The 18,404-nt window shown below is 36.2% G+C and overlaps 1 protein-coding gene across 1 annotated transcript in view; it reads left to right on the forward strand.

The window, feature by feature from the left end:
- COX10 (cytochrome c oxidase assembly factor heme A:farnesyltransferase COX10) overlaps positions 1-18,404 on the forward strand; it is a 137,692-nt gene that overhangs the window by 26,981 nt on the left and 92,307 nt on the right. Inside the window, exon 4 of the mRNA XM_077166053.1 lies at positions 11,308-11,432. Within this exon, the coding sequence (XP_077022168.1) occupies positions 11,308-11,432 (125 nt within the window). The remainder of the gene's footprint in view (positions 1-11,307; positions 11,433-18,404) is intronic.

An 18,404-nucleotide genomic window follows, 5' to 3' on the forward strand; every position in this document is an offset into this window, starting at 1 on the left:
GTTGCTCAGATGTGGCCTCTCTCAGCCAACACAACAAACAAACTCACTGTCCTCCCCCCTGTATGTGGGACATGACTCCCAGGGGTGTGGACCTTCCTGGCAACATGGGACAGAAATCCTAGAATGAGTTGGGACTCAGTATCAGGGGATTGAGAAAAAACCTCGACCAAAAGGGTGAAGAGCGAAATAAGACAAAATGTCAATGGCTGAAAGATTCCAAACAGAGTTGAGAGGTTATCCTGGAGGTTATTCTTCTGCATTAAATAGATGTCATCTGTTTAGTTAAGGCATAATGGAAAGGCTGAAGGAAACTGCCTGAAAAGGTAGAGCTGTGCTCCAGTAGCCATGTTTCTTAAAGATGATTGTATAATGATATAGCTTTCACAATGTGACTGTGTGATTGTGAAAGCCTTGTGTCTGATGCTCCTTTTATCTACCTATCAACTGATGAGTAAAACATATGGATTAAAAATAAATAAATAATAGGGGGAACAAATGTTAAAATAAATTTAGTAGACTGAAATGCTAGTGATCAATGACAGGGAGGGGTAAGGGGTATGATATGTATGAATTTTTTTCTGTTTTCTTTTATTTCTTTTTCTGAATTGATACAAATGTTCTAAGAAATGATCATGATGATGAATATATAAAACTGTAAGGACAAAAATCAGGTCAGGGATTGCTAGGGGATGAGGATGGGGAGATAGTATTGACTACAGTAGGGCATGAGGAAGTTTAGGGGGTAATGGAAATATTCTATATTGTGATTGTGGTGGTGTTTACATAACTATATGAATTTGTCAAAACTCGTGGAATGAATACATAAAAAGGATGGATTTTACTTATGTAAATTTTACTTCAATAAACCTGGCTTTAAAAATAAAAAAATAAAAAATAAAAAAGATATAATGAATTTGGGTTCACATATAACAAATAAGTACTGTTTTAGCTGATCTAAAAAGTGTTGTGTAAAATAAGCAAATATTCTTGATACTTGAAATGAAAGTATTATCTTAATTCTTTATTATTTTAAATATTTATCTTTGAAAGTAAAAAATCAACTAACAATGACAGTTGTAATTTTGATATGAAACTGAGATAAAGCTTTGTTATTTTAATGAAAACTACTTAACTAACAATTCCTTCATGCCAAACTCATTTTTGAAAAGACCTGTGTTTCCACTGTTTAAGGTTTGATAGGCATCAGTTTTCTGGAAAATATTTTTAGTTAATTAAAAAGGTGGTAACTGTTGGTTATTAAGTATATTGAAAAGAAATGTTCCTTTATTGGAAAGGAGAAAAATTAAAATAGGCTTAGATGGGTCAAGGAAAAAATGCCATTGAAAGAACAATCTTTAGATCTCACTGAGTGTCACATAATTAACTTAGATACAAACAGCTTTTATTTAAATAACCAGACCTAATAGGTCTTTCATTTCCCTTTTCTAAATGCTGACTATAAATGCAAACCAAATGCTTCCTGGTGAATTGCCTTGGTGGGCTGTACTTAAATGTTTCATTTTGGTAATAGTGTTGCTCAGTAAATTTGAAGTTATGAGTTTGAATGTGGTCGTAGGAGTTTTGAACCAGCTTTGTTCATTAAGTATATGGAAAAAGAAAGAGAGAGAGAAAGAGAAAGAAAAAGGAAAGCAGAAAGCCTGATAAGTTCCTAGCTTGTTGCTCTGTTATTAAAAATCGCTATAAAAGTCTTATCTTTTAACCAGAGGTGGCCATGATTTGTAATCAGTTCCCCTTAGTTGATATTCTTTAATGTGTATGAGGTAGGAAAAAACACCCTGTCTCTAATCAGTTGACTTTTTGTCTGAACTTAACCATAAGCGTGATAATTACCTTCTTTTCTGATATGTGTATTGGTAAGATGGCTGTTAGGCGGATCACAGGATGCTGCCAAACTGTGTAGCCTAAAAAACTCACTTAAATTAGAAATTCAGCCATTTAAAGCTTCAGGTGTTAAAATAAATGAGAAATGAAGATAGCAGTGGAAATAAGTAAAAAAAAAAAAACTATTTAGTAAAAAAATACGAAAGTCAGAAAAGAGTTCTACCTCTTAATTAAGATTTATGATTTTGAACTCTGAAATATATTGACAAAAATAGAAATGAAATTCTTAATAGAAACTTATCCCATTGTTTGGACACATGCATAAACAAAACTACATGCAAATTCATTAACCGCCTACTCTGCCAGCTTTGTACATAAAAAAAGAATACAACCTGAGAATATAGCTCAGGTCCATGGGATTTGGATTACAATATTGTATGGTATCAGCTATTACAATAATGAGACATTAATAGATCACAAGGATAATTTGAAATCTGCAGAGATTCTCAAAATCTCATTTAGTGGTTTTAATCTTTTTACCAAATCTTATGTCAGAATTGGTAGTTTTCCATATTGATTTATTGGAGTTTTGTTTTTCGCTTAATTCTTTTGGGGCCAGTGCTAAAATATAGAGTGGAGCATTAAGAAACAAAGATAAAAAGAAAGTAGGATTTAAATGACCAGTTTTAAAAATAATGTATCCTTACAGTTATTTTTAATAGATGATGCTCGGAAGGAAATAATGTGCATCCATTTTTGCTTAGGCTCAGAGATGAATGATTCTCAAAGTATTTCACCCTTTTAAAAAAATTCTTGGTGAAACCGGCTCTCTAAGAAAACCTCTTGCATATTGGAAAAGGCAGAATCCTTCAACTGCTTTGTTGCTGCTGTGGAAAGTCTACTGTGAGGTGAGAACCAGGGAGTCTGGCTAACCCTTGCTTTCTGAGTCTTGCAAAACCTCATTTTATGAGTAGCAAATAAAGCCCCCTCTGTTGGAGGAGTGTCAAGATGTGCCCACCCTCAGAACTGAGCTCTTTCCCCTGTCTCATTACAACTCCACTTATAAACCTGTGGTTCAAGAAACATTCTCAGGTTGTATTGCAGGGATGCAGTATTGTTATAGACTGCCTGGCCTGGTTTGTGATTTTGTAAACTAGGTGATTGTGTGTGTGTGTGTCTGCCTGTATCTTCCCTTTGTTTAGTTTAATTTGCTTCTGAAAATCAGTCTTTAGAGTACTTATTAAAGAATAACCTGTAAAGCAGAGAGCCAAACTTTGGTGAACTCCAAAGTTTGTTTATCATGTACCTTATGACAGAAAGACATTTTAAGTGCACATATTTATAATATTTATACTATTGCATATGAATATATACTATATTGTATAAATGCATAGTTATTTTGTAAATAAAATTCATGTACTCTTGTATTATATTCATTAGAAGACACACCAAAATAGGCATTTTAAAAGAAGAAATTAAAAAAATCTAATAGAAGTAAAAGTTTTCATATTTTCTTAACAATACCTTGAAGGAAACATACCCTACTTTGAAGTGTAGTGTTTGAGATTTAAATAAATGTAAAAAAGATTTTGGAATTATAAAGTGCTTTGCCAAGATTAGCTTTGTTTTTGTCATTATCATTTTTAGTCCTCTTTTATGAAAGGACTGCTGTAGAACAGTTGCTATGTGGTCACTCCCCTAGAGAAGACAGATAGAGAACTTTGGTAGAATAGAGGCATGTGAAGCTTGCATTGAAGTATTTTGTTGTTCTCTAATTCCCTTTGGTCACTGCTTTGAAACATAATGTCTAAGCTTACATTATATATAAATAGTTACCAGAAAAATATTTCCTCTAGAGTCCTAGGACCCATATTTGAATAATTACACTAACGCTGCTTACATGGTGCTTATTTTTTGTCAGGCACTGCGAAAGTGAAAAACATGTTTCTAGAAGGCATCCCTCACATTGGAGTCTGCGTAGGATGAGAAGGGCCTTCCCATGGAGGGCAGCCTGGCATGGGAAGTCAGGGCCCAAGAAGGATGAGGCAGGTGTCCATGCTTGGAGATGGGCAGAATCTAGAGTCAAAGAGTGAGCAGGCTAAAGAGGGGCCAAGGTCTGAGTGGGGTGAAGAGAAGGAGGGGATGACAGAAGAAATGGAAGATTGGTTATGTACATGGAGTAGATCAAATGGATAATTACATTAAGAAACTGGGAGCTAGGTTTCTCATTGTCAAACAAGAAAGTAACAGATATGGAAGGAGAGAAACCTGTGATGTAAATTTGAATTAGAATTGATTTTCAATGAATAGAGACAAGTATTGAAATAAATAGAGATGTAAGTTTGCATCCACAGAGAGGGCCTGGGATCAGCCACAACCCAGTAGCAATGAGCTCACCCAGTGCCAGAATCTGATTTCTAAAAACCATTCTTCAGTAAAAGAAACCAAGGTTTTCAAGGCCTAGGCAAAGAAAATGCAATGAGTCTGGGACAGCTCATTACGCTAAAAAGCAGTTAAGAGCTTAAAGAATAATGGAATCGTATCAGAAAGAAATGTCAGAGAGCTTTAATATACTTCCCCTGGCCAAATCGGGAGCAATTTGAGCATCAAAATAAATAATGGGAATGGATTATAATGCAATGGGAAATAAACAGGAAATCATACAGAGATTAATTAATTCATTAATTAGAAGTTTGTTGAAGAATAGGAGAGCCACATGGTTTCAAAATAGCTGTCTACAAAGTATTAATTCTGTAAAGAAAAAGAGTAACTGGTGGAGAAAGTTCAAGACACTACCTTAATCAAGTGACTGAAATGAACAGCATCAGAAATGGGTCAAATTGGAGACACATGCCACCTGGTAGGATGCAGTGAAAAGGACATGCATCTCTTCTGTGATAGCCCTACCAAAGGTGTGTATTGTGTGACACTGTGTGATAATCTTTAAAGGTGTCAAGGAGTTGAAGGTCAAGGAAAAACTGAGAAATTGATCCCCACTGAAGGAGATTAAAGAGACATGACAGCTAAATGCAACCTGTGATTTCAAACTAAATCCTTTTGCCATAAAGGATATTATTGGGACATATGCCTACACTTGGAGTCTGTCAATTAAATGGTAGTAATGTATCCCTGTTAATTTCTAGATTTCATAGTTGCGTTATGAGTATGTGGGGGGGGGGGTGTCTTTTTTTGGAGGAAATTCACACCACCATATTTGTGGGTGATGGATTGACAACATAGTCTCAAATGGTTCCAGAAAAAAAAAATGTTCATTTATTCTATATTCAATTGTTTAAAAAATAAAAGCTTGATTTTTTTTTTCCTTGATTATAGAGGACCTAAGTACTAACTTCTCCCTGGAGAAGGCAAACAGAGAAGAGACCCTGTTTGGTGAATCTTGTTAAATGATGGGACCTGGGAAGGGGCCCCCATTGGGTCTTAGGGAAGACCTTACAATTGAGAACAGATTGACTGGTGGAGCTGCAGTTGTGCTAAGGTTTGGCCAAGAAGACAGGATTGTCTTTAGTGAAGGTTGCTGAATCTCTTTTCATGGGAATCTTGGAGTTCTCTGGCTGCCCACCCAGGAGTGGGGGAGGGTCAGATCTGCTGAGGTGGGAATCACTCTTCCTGGAGTCCCCAGAGCCATCATGGTGCAATGCCTCTGGGCCTATATTACATGAGTTATGCTTCTTTGGCAGCATTGATTTTATGTTTATTTGTGAAGAGACAGAATATGAGATTACCAAATAAAATATAATTTCAAGTGTTATTAATGAAAGAGTATATAACATTCACTTTTAATGAGATTCTGGTGTTGCAAAATGATTCCATTTAATGAATTCCAGGAAATCAATGAAAAGTTTAATTACAGTTGTGGCAGCGTTGTTATGAGAATATTGCTTTGGTCAATTTTACTTGTGCAATTTATCAATCCTCTCTGCCTTTCTTTTTCTTTAAATTAATTGCTTGAATGGAATGAGTATAAATACATTATTTGTTAACTTTTGATATTTATGAGAAATATTTTACAAAGATTCAAATTTCCTCCTTTATAATGATATCTTTATCATTTTTATATGTCTTAGCATTTAAAGTTTATGCATTTTTAAGTTAGGCAGCATTTCCATTTTGTAGATTCAGTCATTGTTATGTTTTACTAAACCATTGCCCTTTCACTTTTGTCAACTTATCAGCATACCCATTAGTCACAAATGTGCTGTGCTCATCACCCATTTAAACTCTGGTGTAAATTAAAAAACAAGATCCTTCTTCCTCTGAATTAACTTGGACTTTTAGTTGGTAAAATTCTTAACAGTTTTGTTTTTATGTAGCTGCAAACCACTCTCAGTATTAAAGTATTTTAATTTTCTTTTTTGTGCATTTTTATTTCGTTGGTTCAGTGATTATGGCACTGTCTTGTCCTCCATGCTGGTAATTGATTTTCATTTTGCTTATAAAGCACCGTATGAAATGTTGATCTGGATATTTATGGATATCTAAAATATGGTTCTTTATTTTGGTGAGTCTACAGTTTACTAATTCAACACTGAGAAAGTTGTAGTAGATTTTTTTTTAATACACTCTTCTAAGTACTGCCGTTGTTTATGAGCCATCCACTTTTGGTTTAGCGTTAAAGATCTTAAAATAGAAACAATAATTGTTTTGACTGATTGCCACTCTGGATAGAAGCACTTCACTTAGTTTCAGTTTGGAAAGGAAAAGCCTGCCGTCTCTTTTCCCTTCACATTCTCCCATCGATACCATCAGCCTTTCTTCTTGGGTGGTAGGATTTTTCTGGTGCTCTGGAGAAGTAGCCTGGGTGCTAAGGACTTTGCTTCCAGTCCTGGCTTGTCACTGACACACGGGGGAATCTGTGAGGAATGGCCTGACCCATCTGGAGAGCTGTTGAGTTGTGAAAAACAAGATTCCTCTCACTCTGTAACACTTACGGGCCTGTCTACAAGGTTTTACGATTTATGGCTGGTATCTGTAAAGACTGAAAAAGCCTCCTCAAAGAAGGGTGCTATTTGAGTATCACAAAAGGAGCTTTGTTGTGTTTGCTCTGAAAGCTGTGCTTTTCTTGATGGCCCCTAAGTGTGTGCAGGTATGGCTAAAAGGATCGTTACACAACAGGCTGTCCTTTCCCTGTTCAGCTGGGGAACGTGTCCTTTGATATATACCTGCAACTACTGTTTGCAAAGCCTGGAATCACTGTCATCTATTCTTGGGAGCATAAGTCTCTGCAGAACAGAAAGCTAAAAGTTTCTTTCAGAAAGTTTCCTTTGAAGTAAGTATTCTAGCTTTGATTGCTGCCTCTGCCCCGTGTGATTAGTTGCTCCCTTTATATGACTTGTGTGAAATAGGTGTTTTGACTTCTAATACCTTGACTGGGCCAAGGCAGACTGTGCCCCTGAAGCACAGAAAATAAGGGGACAGTGCATGCTTTCTGGCTAGAAACACTCCCTATCTAAGTCAGCCTGCTTTCCTCCTGGATATGTGTGTCTGTCCATGACTTCCTATCAACCTTCCCTTTGCCTTCAGCTCTGAATTTTCTGCTTTGTCTTCTTGTTACCTTTTATACAAACCTACATCCTCATTGCTCTTCTCTGTCTGCCTAAACATGTACATCAGTCTTCTTTTCTGGAGGTAATTTTTTCCCCAGAAGATTCAGATATACACTGTATTGGTGAAACCACTGAGTTAAAGGAAGGACTTTGTATTAGTTTGTTAAGCTGCCAGAATACAATATACCAGAAATGGAATGGCTTTTTTTAAAAAGGGAATTTAATAAGTTGCAAGTTTTCAGTTCTAAACCTATAAAAATGTCCAAACTAAAGCATCTAGGGAAAGATACCTTAATTCAAGAAAGGCTGATGAGTCTGGAACACTTTGTCAGCTAGGGAAGGCATGTAGCTAGCATGTGCTGGGGTTTTTGGCTTCTGGTTTCAAACAGCTTCCCTGGGGACAATTTCTTTGTTCATCTCCAAAGGTCTCTGGCTGTGTGGGCTCTGTCACTTCTGCTTTCCAAACGTCTGCATCAGCACTGTTCTGAACTCTTTCTAAAATGTTTGCTGTTTTAAAGGACTCCACTAAACTAATCAAGACCTACCTTGAATGGATGGAGTTACATCTCTATCTAATCAAAATTCACACCCACAATTGTGTGGACCACATCAATGTGGAGATCATCTCATCAAAAGTTTCTGCCATACATATTGAATTAGGATTAAAAGAAATGGCTGTCCCCACAAGATAGGATCAGGATTAAAACATGGCCCTTCTGGGGGTGCATAATAGATTCAAACCGGCACAGATCTCTTGCCCAAAATTCATACTTTAGAGACTTCTGTTCTTAGGTGGCAATCTCAGCATGTGTACCTAAGTCACTGTGCAAATTGTCTTTGAACCCAACCAAAGAAATATAGAAATATCAAGAAATCTGTGTCTAGTGAAGTAATTAGGGAAGGAGCTTACCCGTGTAACAGAACTATAAGGAAGTTCTGTAAGTTGCTGGTAAGACTAGATAGAAGGTCATACCAACCACCCTGTGATCATCAGGAAGAACTATCAGTTTCTTTAGCATTTGCTTCTAGAAGTCAAAAAGTTGTGCCCTCCTGTCCTGTTTGTTGGGGCCATGAAACATCATGCCCCTAATTCTTGTTTCCAAATGTTCTTTCTCTGTCTTTCAATTTTCTTTTTACCCATCTACAAAGTTCTGACTTTTCGTTCATTTCTTTTCTACCACCTGTCCTGTTCTGTGAAAAGCTTGTCCATTCCCTCACGTACAACTATGGTCTGTAGGCAGGTTATTCCCAGGGTTTTGTGTCTAGCCTCAGCCTCTCTCCTGAGCTCTAGTTTCACGTTTCACCAGCCTACCATGTATTTCTATCTGGATGTCCCATGGTTCCTCAAAAGCAGCATATTTTCCTAAAACCAGCTAACTCCATCCCCTCTTCCCTGATTATCTTATTTCTATCAGTGTTGCAGTTCTTCTCCATGGCACCCATGCACGACACTTTACCTTTCATTCTTTGTTTTTTGTTTTGTATTGTTTCATACCTTTCACACTTACCGAGTGTTAACAGTTTTCCAGTCAAAATATCCCTCTATCTGTTTGGTTCCCACTTTTACTACCCCTATTCACAGCAGAAGACTGGTATAGCCTTTTAAATTGTCTCTGCAAAGCTCTCTGCCCTCTGTGAACCAGTGTAAATTGCTACAGGCTAAACTTCCCGTTATATATCACTTCCTTGAATTAGACTTTTAGTGACTCTACTGCCTACCAAACAAAATGCAAACCCTTCAGCCTGATGTTCTCCAATCTATCAGCCATGTCTTCCTCCAGTAAATACTACTGTAGCCTAGCACAGTAGTTGCCCTGAAAATAAAGCTGAAAGCTAAAGAGACAGGGCCCCTGCCTTCCTGGTGTTTACATACCAGACAGGAACCAGAGAGTGATAAGTGCTGTAAAGAAAATAAGCAGGATTATGTGAGCAAGAAAGGAACTGGAAGAACCTACCTTAGATAAGATGATCAGTGAAGTTCTCCTTAAGTACTGTTTAAGATCATATTTGAAGGGTGAGAAGAAGCTAGCCTTTGAAAGAGACAGAGGGAACAGAAGTACCAAGATCCTGAGGCAAGAAAGAGTTGGACGTGCTGGAAGAACAGAATATCCTCGTACTAGAGGACAGTGAGTGAGCTAGAGAGAGGTACAAGATACACTTGTGTGGCAGGGGAAAGAGTTTGCATTTATCCCAGGTATAGTACCAAGGGATTTTTTTTCAGCAGTAGAGTGATATGATCTGTTTGTATTTGAAAAGCATTACTCTGGAGAGGGCCAAGGTGGAAGCAAGGAGACCGATTTAGAAAGGAGGCTCCTGTAGTTTCCCCGGAAATATAGTGGCTTGGACTAGGTCAGAGTTTTTCAAACCCAGCACTGTTGACATTTTGGGCTAGAAAATTCTTTGTTGTAGGGAGCTGTCCTGTGCACCTTACGATTTAGAAGAACCATCCCCAGCCTCTATCCACTGAATGACAGTAGGACTACTATTGCCAGTTGTAATCAGCCAAAAAATTCTCCAGATATTGCTAAATATCTTCAGCAGGGCAGAGTTACCTCTGGTTGAGAACCACTGGACTAGATAGAAGCAGTTGAGATAGGTTTGAAAGATTGTGGAGGTAGACCAGAGAATACTTTTTAATGGATTGGATGTAGAGGGGAGTGAGAAAAAAGAGAGTAAAAACTGCTTCCTAGGTGTTTGGTTTGAGAATCTGGGTAGATGGGACACACCTGCTTTATTCTAACTGTGATGTTGCCCACCCACTTTCCCTTTTCCTAAGGGTCCAACTTAAATGCTATCTTCTTGAAGCCTTCCCAGAGTAACCCACCAAGGGATCATTCCTTCAGATGGATTTCTACAGTCCTGCATCAGTGATGCTCTTAAATACTTCCGGCTCTGTCAGCTTCTGGAACCCCTAGGAGTGAAGCGCCAGGCCCCACAAAAAAGAAACAGGCTTAGTGGGTTCCTGAATAGTATCCCTTGCCTACCGCACCTTGCCTCTTCCCTTCATTTCCTGTTGGTGGCTGTAGGATTATCATCTTCTGTTACTCACCCTCTAATTATCCTCTGGCTTCCAGGCACCATCATCTCACATGGCAGCTCTCCACTCAGGTTGTCTGGGGCTTGTTATAATTATTACTGTATGTCTACCAGCTCCCTGTCAAATACACTTCCCAGAATAGGAATGAAACCTTATGCATCTTTATCCCTTATAACACCCAATGCCTAACATAGCGCTTGTCCTTCATTAGGTGCTCAGTAAATGTTGTTGAATATATATGCAAATATTGGAACTGGAGCATTTACTATCTTAGTTTCCAGAGCTGCTATGACAAATACCACAGACTAGTTGGCTTAAACTGTAGGAATTTATTAGATCACAGTTTGGAGGCTTAAAATTCCAACCTAAAGGTACTGACAGACCACGTTTCCTCCTGGAGTCTGTAGTTCTGATGCTGCTTTGCCGGTGACCCCTGGGGTTCCTTTGCTTGTAGTTGCTTATCTGCCTCCATCACGTTGTGATCTCTGTCTCTTCTGGCTTCTTCTGTCTTCTTCAGCTGTCTCAACTTCCTCTGCTCATAAGGACTTTAGTCATATGGACTAAGGCCCTCTCTGATTTAGTCTGGCCTCATCCAAATAAGATCTTCAAAGGTCCTATTTACAAATGAGTCTGTTTTTTATTTTTGAGTATAATGGAGTTAAAGGAAAATGAACATTTTCTGTAATGAGTACCTATACTTTTTATAATCAAAAAAACTTGTGTGTTGTTTTTAATGACAGAAGTTTAGCCTATAGTTTGTGTTATTGTAATTGATTGTTGATGGGGAAGGTGGCTTGTCTTTTGGCTTTTATGGTCTGGACTGTGTGCTGGAAATGACACACCTGCCCTATTTCTGTGTTGCAGCTCTCGTCGTGAGTACCACCTCAGCTGGATTTGCATTGGCCCCAGGACCTTTTGACCTGCACTGTTTCCTGCTTACTTTTGTCGGAACAGGCCTTGCCTCCTGTGCTGCCAATTCCATCAACCAGGTCAGTGGGTCACCTTTCAACTAGATTATGGTATCCTCACTCTTTCCTAGATTACGGTATTGCCCCATTTTTAAAAAACCTTTGAAAATCTTATATATTGACAGAAAAGCACCGAATTTATATTACCATATTATCCTATAGAAGTGTATGGATTGCAGAACCAATTTGTCTGTTCTTTTGGAGGTCAGTGGTTTTCAAATATGTTCAGATGAGAGTGCAATTGAGTACCTGCTTCAAATAAACAGGAATCGTTGGAGTAAAAAAGTATTTTAGAACTGTCATAACTTTCTACCTTTAGTGATATCTTTGCCCATTCATTGCAGTACATTCTACTGAACTTGTCATTATCACATACTGTTATTTCCTTGACTTGATTTGTTTCCATCTTAAAACTATCACTGTACAAAATAAAATGTATTTTAAACAAGCATATACAGGTTTAAAAAAATAAAAAAGAACTCAGTAATCACTTACTTTGATATAAGAAATTAGAATGTATCAAAAATTAATTAGCATATTATTTTGAATACATCTTTTTTTCTTTGTTATTGGAAACATTAAAATAATTCCCTAAAATACTTTTATTCCCTGCCTGGTCATTGTGGTCTGCCATAATGTTGTGGCTTTTTCATAAGATACTACAGCAAAAGAGTCTTGGCTGAAGCTTAAGGAAAATCATTTTTCATCACCAGAACACCCAAGAGGAATTGGCACAGTTTAAAATAGGAATTCAGGTTACCAGCAGTTAAACAGCTTGGCTGAGTGCATATCTACACTTGGTAGTCTACAAAATATGGGAATTTTAATTCAGTAATGCTTAAAATCAGTGTGTCTCTCCAAGGTATTATCAACTGTTAGGAGGAGGTTGAATCTTATTTCAAATGAGGTTTATTTTTTTGTTATCTTTTTTAATATCAAAGCAGTCTTATATATAAGGTTCAAGTAATGCTGCTACTTTACCAAAAGTAATGTCCCCTTCTATAAACCACAATGCCATCTCTTCCAAGTTGCACCATCCTTTTGATGTCTCCACCCCCATATTTCTTGGGTAAGAAGCAAATCATGGTTTCAACATGGAGATGTTTTTAATGAAAATTTGAATAAAGAGCAATAGCAAAATTGATTTTATATAGTTATTTTGGTCTATTTTTCAGTTTTGTTTTGTGTGTGTGTGTGTTGTTTTTTTTTTGAGTTGTTAATTTAGTTATAGATCTGAATCATGAGATTAAGCCAGGAGCACATCCTAGTTTTCAGGCTGCTTCTTTAAATTGAACAGCTGCTTTTATCTTTAAGATTCAAACTGCTGTCTACTGTTTAAATCACATAGATTCAAAGAAAAGGTTTAAAATAAAAATGTGAGGATTCAGGGAAGAACAAAAGTAATAAGCACTAAATGGTTCAGAAATCCAACAATATTACTAAGGTTAATATACTTACCAACACCCTTCCCCAAATGTGGTTCAAGAATTCAACACGAAAACAAAAACTGTCAGTTGTAGCTAGAAAATATCTGGAGAAAAATAAAAACTTGAATGATTTATATTTCAGCAGAAAGATATTTACAGAAACTGAATATAGACCGAGGCTTTTAGAAATTTTTTAAAGGAATATGAGTTTAAATATCTGCTTTATTTGTAGTATGTAGGAAGTACATTTGCCTAGGGGTAAGTTGGTTTCTATAAATTTGAAAACTACTGAAGAAAGCCACAGAAAATTATTCTTTCTGGTACTCAAAAATTGCAACGTCTGCCTTTTCTGTTAATATTTTCTCAGGTTGCTTTTCAGGCCCTATTCTGCATCTGACTTACGCAGTTCTCCTTCTTTCCTTCTTTTAGAGCACTGACACATGCACATGCCACTCATTCCCCAGGCCTCCAGTGCTGTGTGTGATATCAGCCTTCAGCAGTGCTTAGTGGGCAGACGGATAGTGCTCTCATCCGTGTTTGTCATATCTCTTCTTTCCCCTTGCCTTGGGCTCTAATTTCATTGGGAAGTATCACAGTCCTTAAAAGATCTTAATGGTTCCTAGCATGGTGGAATTCCAATATTGTTATGGTATTGATCACCTTCCAGAACTATAATATGTTCCAAATAACATGTCGGAAATGTTTTACTTCCAGTGGTGTTAGGTAGTCTCATAAGTTTAAAATACAGGAACGTGAAGCCATTTTTGTTACTGCTTTCAGTTAGTGTATGCAGAATGGAGAGCAGTAGGCAACAAGGGTGTAGCTGTGTTTTTGTATAGTAGTTAGCTAAAGAAATTGTCATTAACAGAAAGAAGAGCTAACTACATTTTTTAGCGAGAGAGAGCTGGTGTTCGAATCAAAGAATCCATATATGGAGTTAGTATACATAAAAGTTATTCAACTTTTAATAGAGTTCTATAGTAGAAAAAATTTCCTTCTATCCATGTTTATAAAAGGATTCAAATAACATTTTGTATATTTTTTTGTACTTTCTTTAAGCTGTTATTAATTTACTTCTGAGTGGTTCTTCTCCATATCCAGCTTCTCTGATCTCTCTGTGAAAATAGAAAAAATAAAGCTTTGGAAAACAATTCTTAACATTTGTTTTAAGGAGAGAAAATGAGATTCAGCTTCTAATTTATGAAGTAGCAACTAGTACATAAAAAGGTTTGTATAAGAAGCCACTAACATTAAAATGTAAAAAAGCATCCTATGCATGTTTTATAAAATATACATATGCTTTACTCGAAACCATAGTGCAGCTTTAAAGTGGGTCTGCTTTCAAAGGATAAAAGCAATCTATAAAATGTTTCTAATTTAGCAACTGGAATATAAAATATAATAGATGATGGCTTTGATTGATTGAATCTTGAAAATCAAGTGACTAAAACCAAATAGCTGAATAAATCCAAATAGATTGAATTAAGAATTTGAAAAATATAAGAATTATCAGAAAATTATCTTTGCAATCATTTTGAGTATTTGACATGATATTGGGATTGTTTTACTTACTTGTGTTACATATGCATGATAATTTTTGATGGAGGTTAAGAATGTATGTCAATAAATACATTTCTATAGTATAAATTTTAATGGTGACATGACATAGTATTCCATTTTATGATTGTCCCACAACTTTCTCAGCCAGTTTTCTAATGTGGCAACTTTTGGCTTCTAGAGTAACATTGCACACATCTCTATTTTTAAAAGATAAATTACAAGAAGTGAAATTGCTGAGATGAAGGCTGTCAGCCAAGGCACATAGGAAACTGGCTTAATTTTGGAATGAATGATCTTAACAAAATAATTAATTTCTTATATTCATACAGTGCTTTAGAGTTTGCAGAGTACATTTACATAAATTATTTAAATTCTACAACTTTGTGACATAGGTGGCATTATTTCCATTTTTTCTCATTAAACATTTTACATATTTTGCCATTGAATTATTTTTGAAAAATTGTTCTTAATTTGTTGCACAAATAATGTTTTTATTGCAAATGATTGAGAAAATATAGGTAAGCAAAAATGACAGTTTTTGTTTATTTTTATGCCAGGCACTGTTCAGTGTGTTTGGAAATAGAGCAGAGAGCAAACAAAAAAAAAATCCCTGACCTCATGGTACTTATATCTCACCTCACCTCCCAAATACACTCACCTGCTCACGTTTTTTTTTGTATTGTTGTAGACTTTTTCCATATACCTCTTCGTTTAAATTTCTCACAGAAATTACTTATACAACATACACAGTCTGTGTGTATTTTTTTCACGTTACTCTATCATGAATGTCCTTCCATGTCAATAAATATTTCCTATAGCATGATTTGTAGAAGTTGTGTATGTCTGTACCATGATTTCTTTAATCAGTTTCTCCTTATTGGACAAACTTTTTTGATGACATTTTACAGCTAAATCTTTATAAATGTACATGTTTTCTTTAGATCAATTCCTAAAATGTGTGGTTGCATCAAAAAACATGTAAGAAACATGAGTGTTTTTCAAAATAAGTTAAAATTTAAAAAGAACATGTACTTTTAAGTCCTGCTGAATTTCTTGCCAGGAGGTCTTTTGTTTTAAATCAACTTATGTACTTCAATTTAATAATTGTGAAAGTGTTCATCACCAACATTGATATAGAAAATCTTTGCTGGGTTTAAAGGTAGTATTCGATGTGACCTTTTAATTCAAATTGTTTTGATTACTTATGAGATATGGTTTTGTTTTCTTTTTAGTGCAGTGGTACATTTGTATTTTGTCTTGCCAGTCGTTTTCCAGTGAGTTTTGCCTATTGTTCTGTTAGGATGCTTGCCTTTGTCTCAGAAGTCTTGATTTGTGTACATTGGAATTTTAACTCTTTGTTATGTAAGGTGCAAACATTTTCTACAGTTTGTCGTTTTTTTAATTTGTTCTTGACGTTTTGGAGTGAATATGCTTCTTATGTTTTTGCAATCATGTTTTAATAGTCACTTGTAGTATTGCAGTATGATTATTCATTTGTATCTCTTTCCTAGAGAACTCTTAACTCCTTGAGAACAATGATTATGACTTCTTTATTTTGTGTATCCATCACCTCTGCTTGTATGCATATAGGCCAGGGGAATGAGGTTCCAACAGTAGTCATATTGGGAATGAGGGAATATGTGTGGCGGGAGAGGGGAGAAGGTAGGAAGAAGTGTTAATACTATTAATCACAGCTAATGCTTATTAACACTTACTATTTGCCAAGTGATGCTCTAAGTATTCTACCTACATTCTCATTTGTTTAAGTCTAGATTCATGGGATTTTAAAAAAATAAATGACTGTTTTGAAAGATCAAATAAATGATAAATTAATTCATAATTTAGACTTATCTCTAAGAAGAACTGTTGTTCTCAGAGACTTTATTTTGGAGAAAATTTTAGGAAAGACACAAGACATAAGTAGAGTTTCAGAACTGAGGTAGGTTATAATTAGAAAGGTAAAGCTGATAAGAGCATTTTGTCTGTAGGATCTAGTATATCTGAGAATGTTGAAGAAGCTTTTTGAAAGGAAAAGGAAAAGATCAAGAGGTATGAATGAAATAGGGCCAAGAAGAGACATGTTTTTGGTTTGATACTGACAATATTTGAGAGACATTCGTAGCTGAAGTAAGGTAAAAAGGAAGGGCTTTGGTTATGGAACTCTGAATTATAGGGTGGGAAGGGCAAAAAAAAAAATTGATGAACTCTTTAAACTCTGAAAGGAGAAGCAAGTAAAGATTTTTTTTTCTGTTTTTCCAGTGAATATGAGATTAATATCTAAAGCATCTCTCCCCATTTTCCCTTTCTCTGATGTTTCTTTTGTTTTGACTGTGCAATCTGCCTAAAGCAATAGGAATTGACTTTCATCTTCCGTGTTGAACAAAAGTGGCTATTAAATTTGATGTTGTATTCTGGGAGAATAAGACTGATGTTAGCAAACACACCAGTGATGTGATTTATTGAACATCATACATATAAGAAAAATCAGTACGTGGAATATCTTTTTCCTCTGAATGCTGTGATTTGTTAGACTTTGATGTTTTAACTTGGTAGGCAGCTTGCATTCACTCAGTGGCCTCTGAGGCTCATAACTTGTGGCTTATTCAGATGATTCAAATAAGTACTACGTTAGATCAAGTTTGCATAGAGTCCTTGAATAGTGTGTGGGAAGGAGTCTCCAACTAAATATGTTTTTTATATAAGGAAAATGATGAGCATTGCTGAATGATGTCAAAAAGAAAAACACATTTTAAATGCAGAGTCTCTTCCTGAATTTACGTAACCCCAAATAGCTCCTAAATTACATTTGAGTCTTCTCTCCAGAATGATCCATCTAAGTGGAGTGAGTTTGGCATCGGTATTTATAACCAAAATAACTCCAGGTAGAGTTTTGCCAGTGAATGCAGAGATGATTATTTGAACATATATTTGTAGAGAGGATTTTGTCATTTACCTGGCACAATAACAATCATTATTTTATTTGCTTCTTACAACAACTCTATGAAGTGGCACTATTCTAGTGTTCTAGAAGAATGAAATAATGGTAAATCAAAGGAAGATTGGCCAAAAAAGCTGATAAACAAAAAGCAGATATTAAACTGATGGATAATGGAAATCATGGAAAATATGCCACTGTGGTTTTTTTGAGTTCTCACTCTTAGTGTGTAGTCTCTGGGTAGCATGATGTAAGTGAACTTAGTGGGTGACTTGAAGACCTGCTTCCTGCCTTTAATGTTGTCTCCCTTTCACCCAACCTGGCAGAGGTCAGACTGAGTTTCTTTCTAAATTTTATTTCCCCCCTCCCCCCCTCCTCTTCTTCTCTTCTCTTTCTCTTTCTTGTTTCTGAATCCCATTAGCCTGTTTGTTCTCTGCCCTGAACCATGGGTTCCCCTCCCTGTTTTCTGGGATAAATTGAATCTTCCTTGACTGATGACTGATAACATCGATATATAAACTGAGTGTGGCTGATCCCGGGGAGACGACTTCTTTTCCTTATCTCATGCTCACTCTTTTCGTTTTAGTGACAAACTACTTTTAAGCAGTTTAAGGTTTAATACTTGAAATTTTTTGATGCCTTAATATGTATTTATATGTTAAAGTTTTAGTCACTTGATGATTCTGAATTCCACACTGAGCTCCCCCACACTGGAAGGAACAGGAATTGGGGTGGGGAGGAGGGGAACCCCGTGGAGCAGATGTTATTTGTTATACCAGTGCTTCTTTACCTCAGACCAACTCTTGAGAATTCTTTGTCTGTTGCTGTGTCTAACTTGTAAAGTAGCTCCTAACTGCTTTAGGCAAGATATCAGACCTTTAAATGTGTGTGTAAGTGATTAAGTAAATCCTAAAATTCACATTTTCACGACCACCCAGTCCTGTCTTACTGATTTTCTAAAAAGTTTTAGAAAATATTTTTTGGCAAGAAGGGGAAATTACTTACCTGTGTGATTAATCTTAAGGAAAATTTCACTCTTGGCATTTCCTTCAGATCCTATGCCAGATTTCT

Source organism: Tamandua tetradactyla, chromosome 6 (assembly GCF_023851605.1).
Source record: "Tamandua tetradactyla isolate mTamTet1 chromosome 6, mTamTet1.pri, whole genome shotgun sequence".
In the NCBI taxonomy this organism is placed as follows: domain Eukaryota; kingdom Metazoa; phylum Chordata; class Mammalia; order Pilosa; family Myrmecophagidae; genus Tamandua; species Tamandua tetradactyla.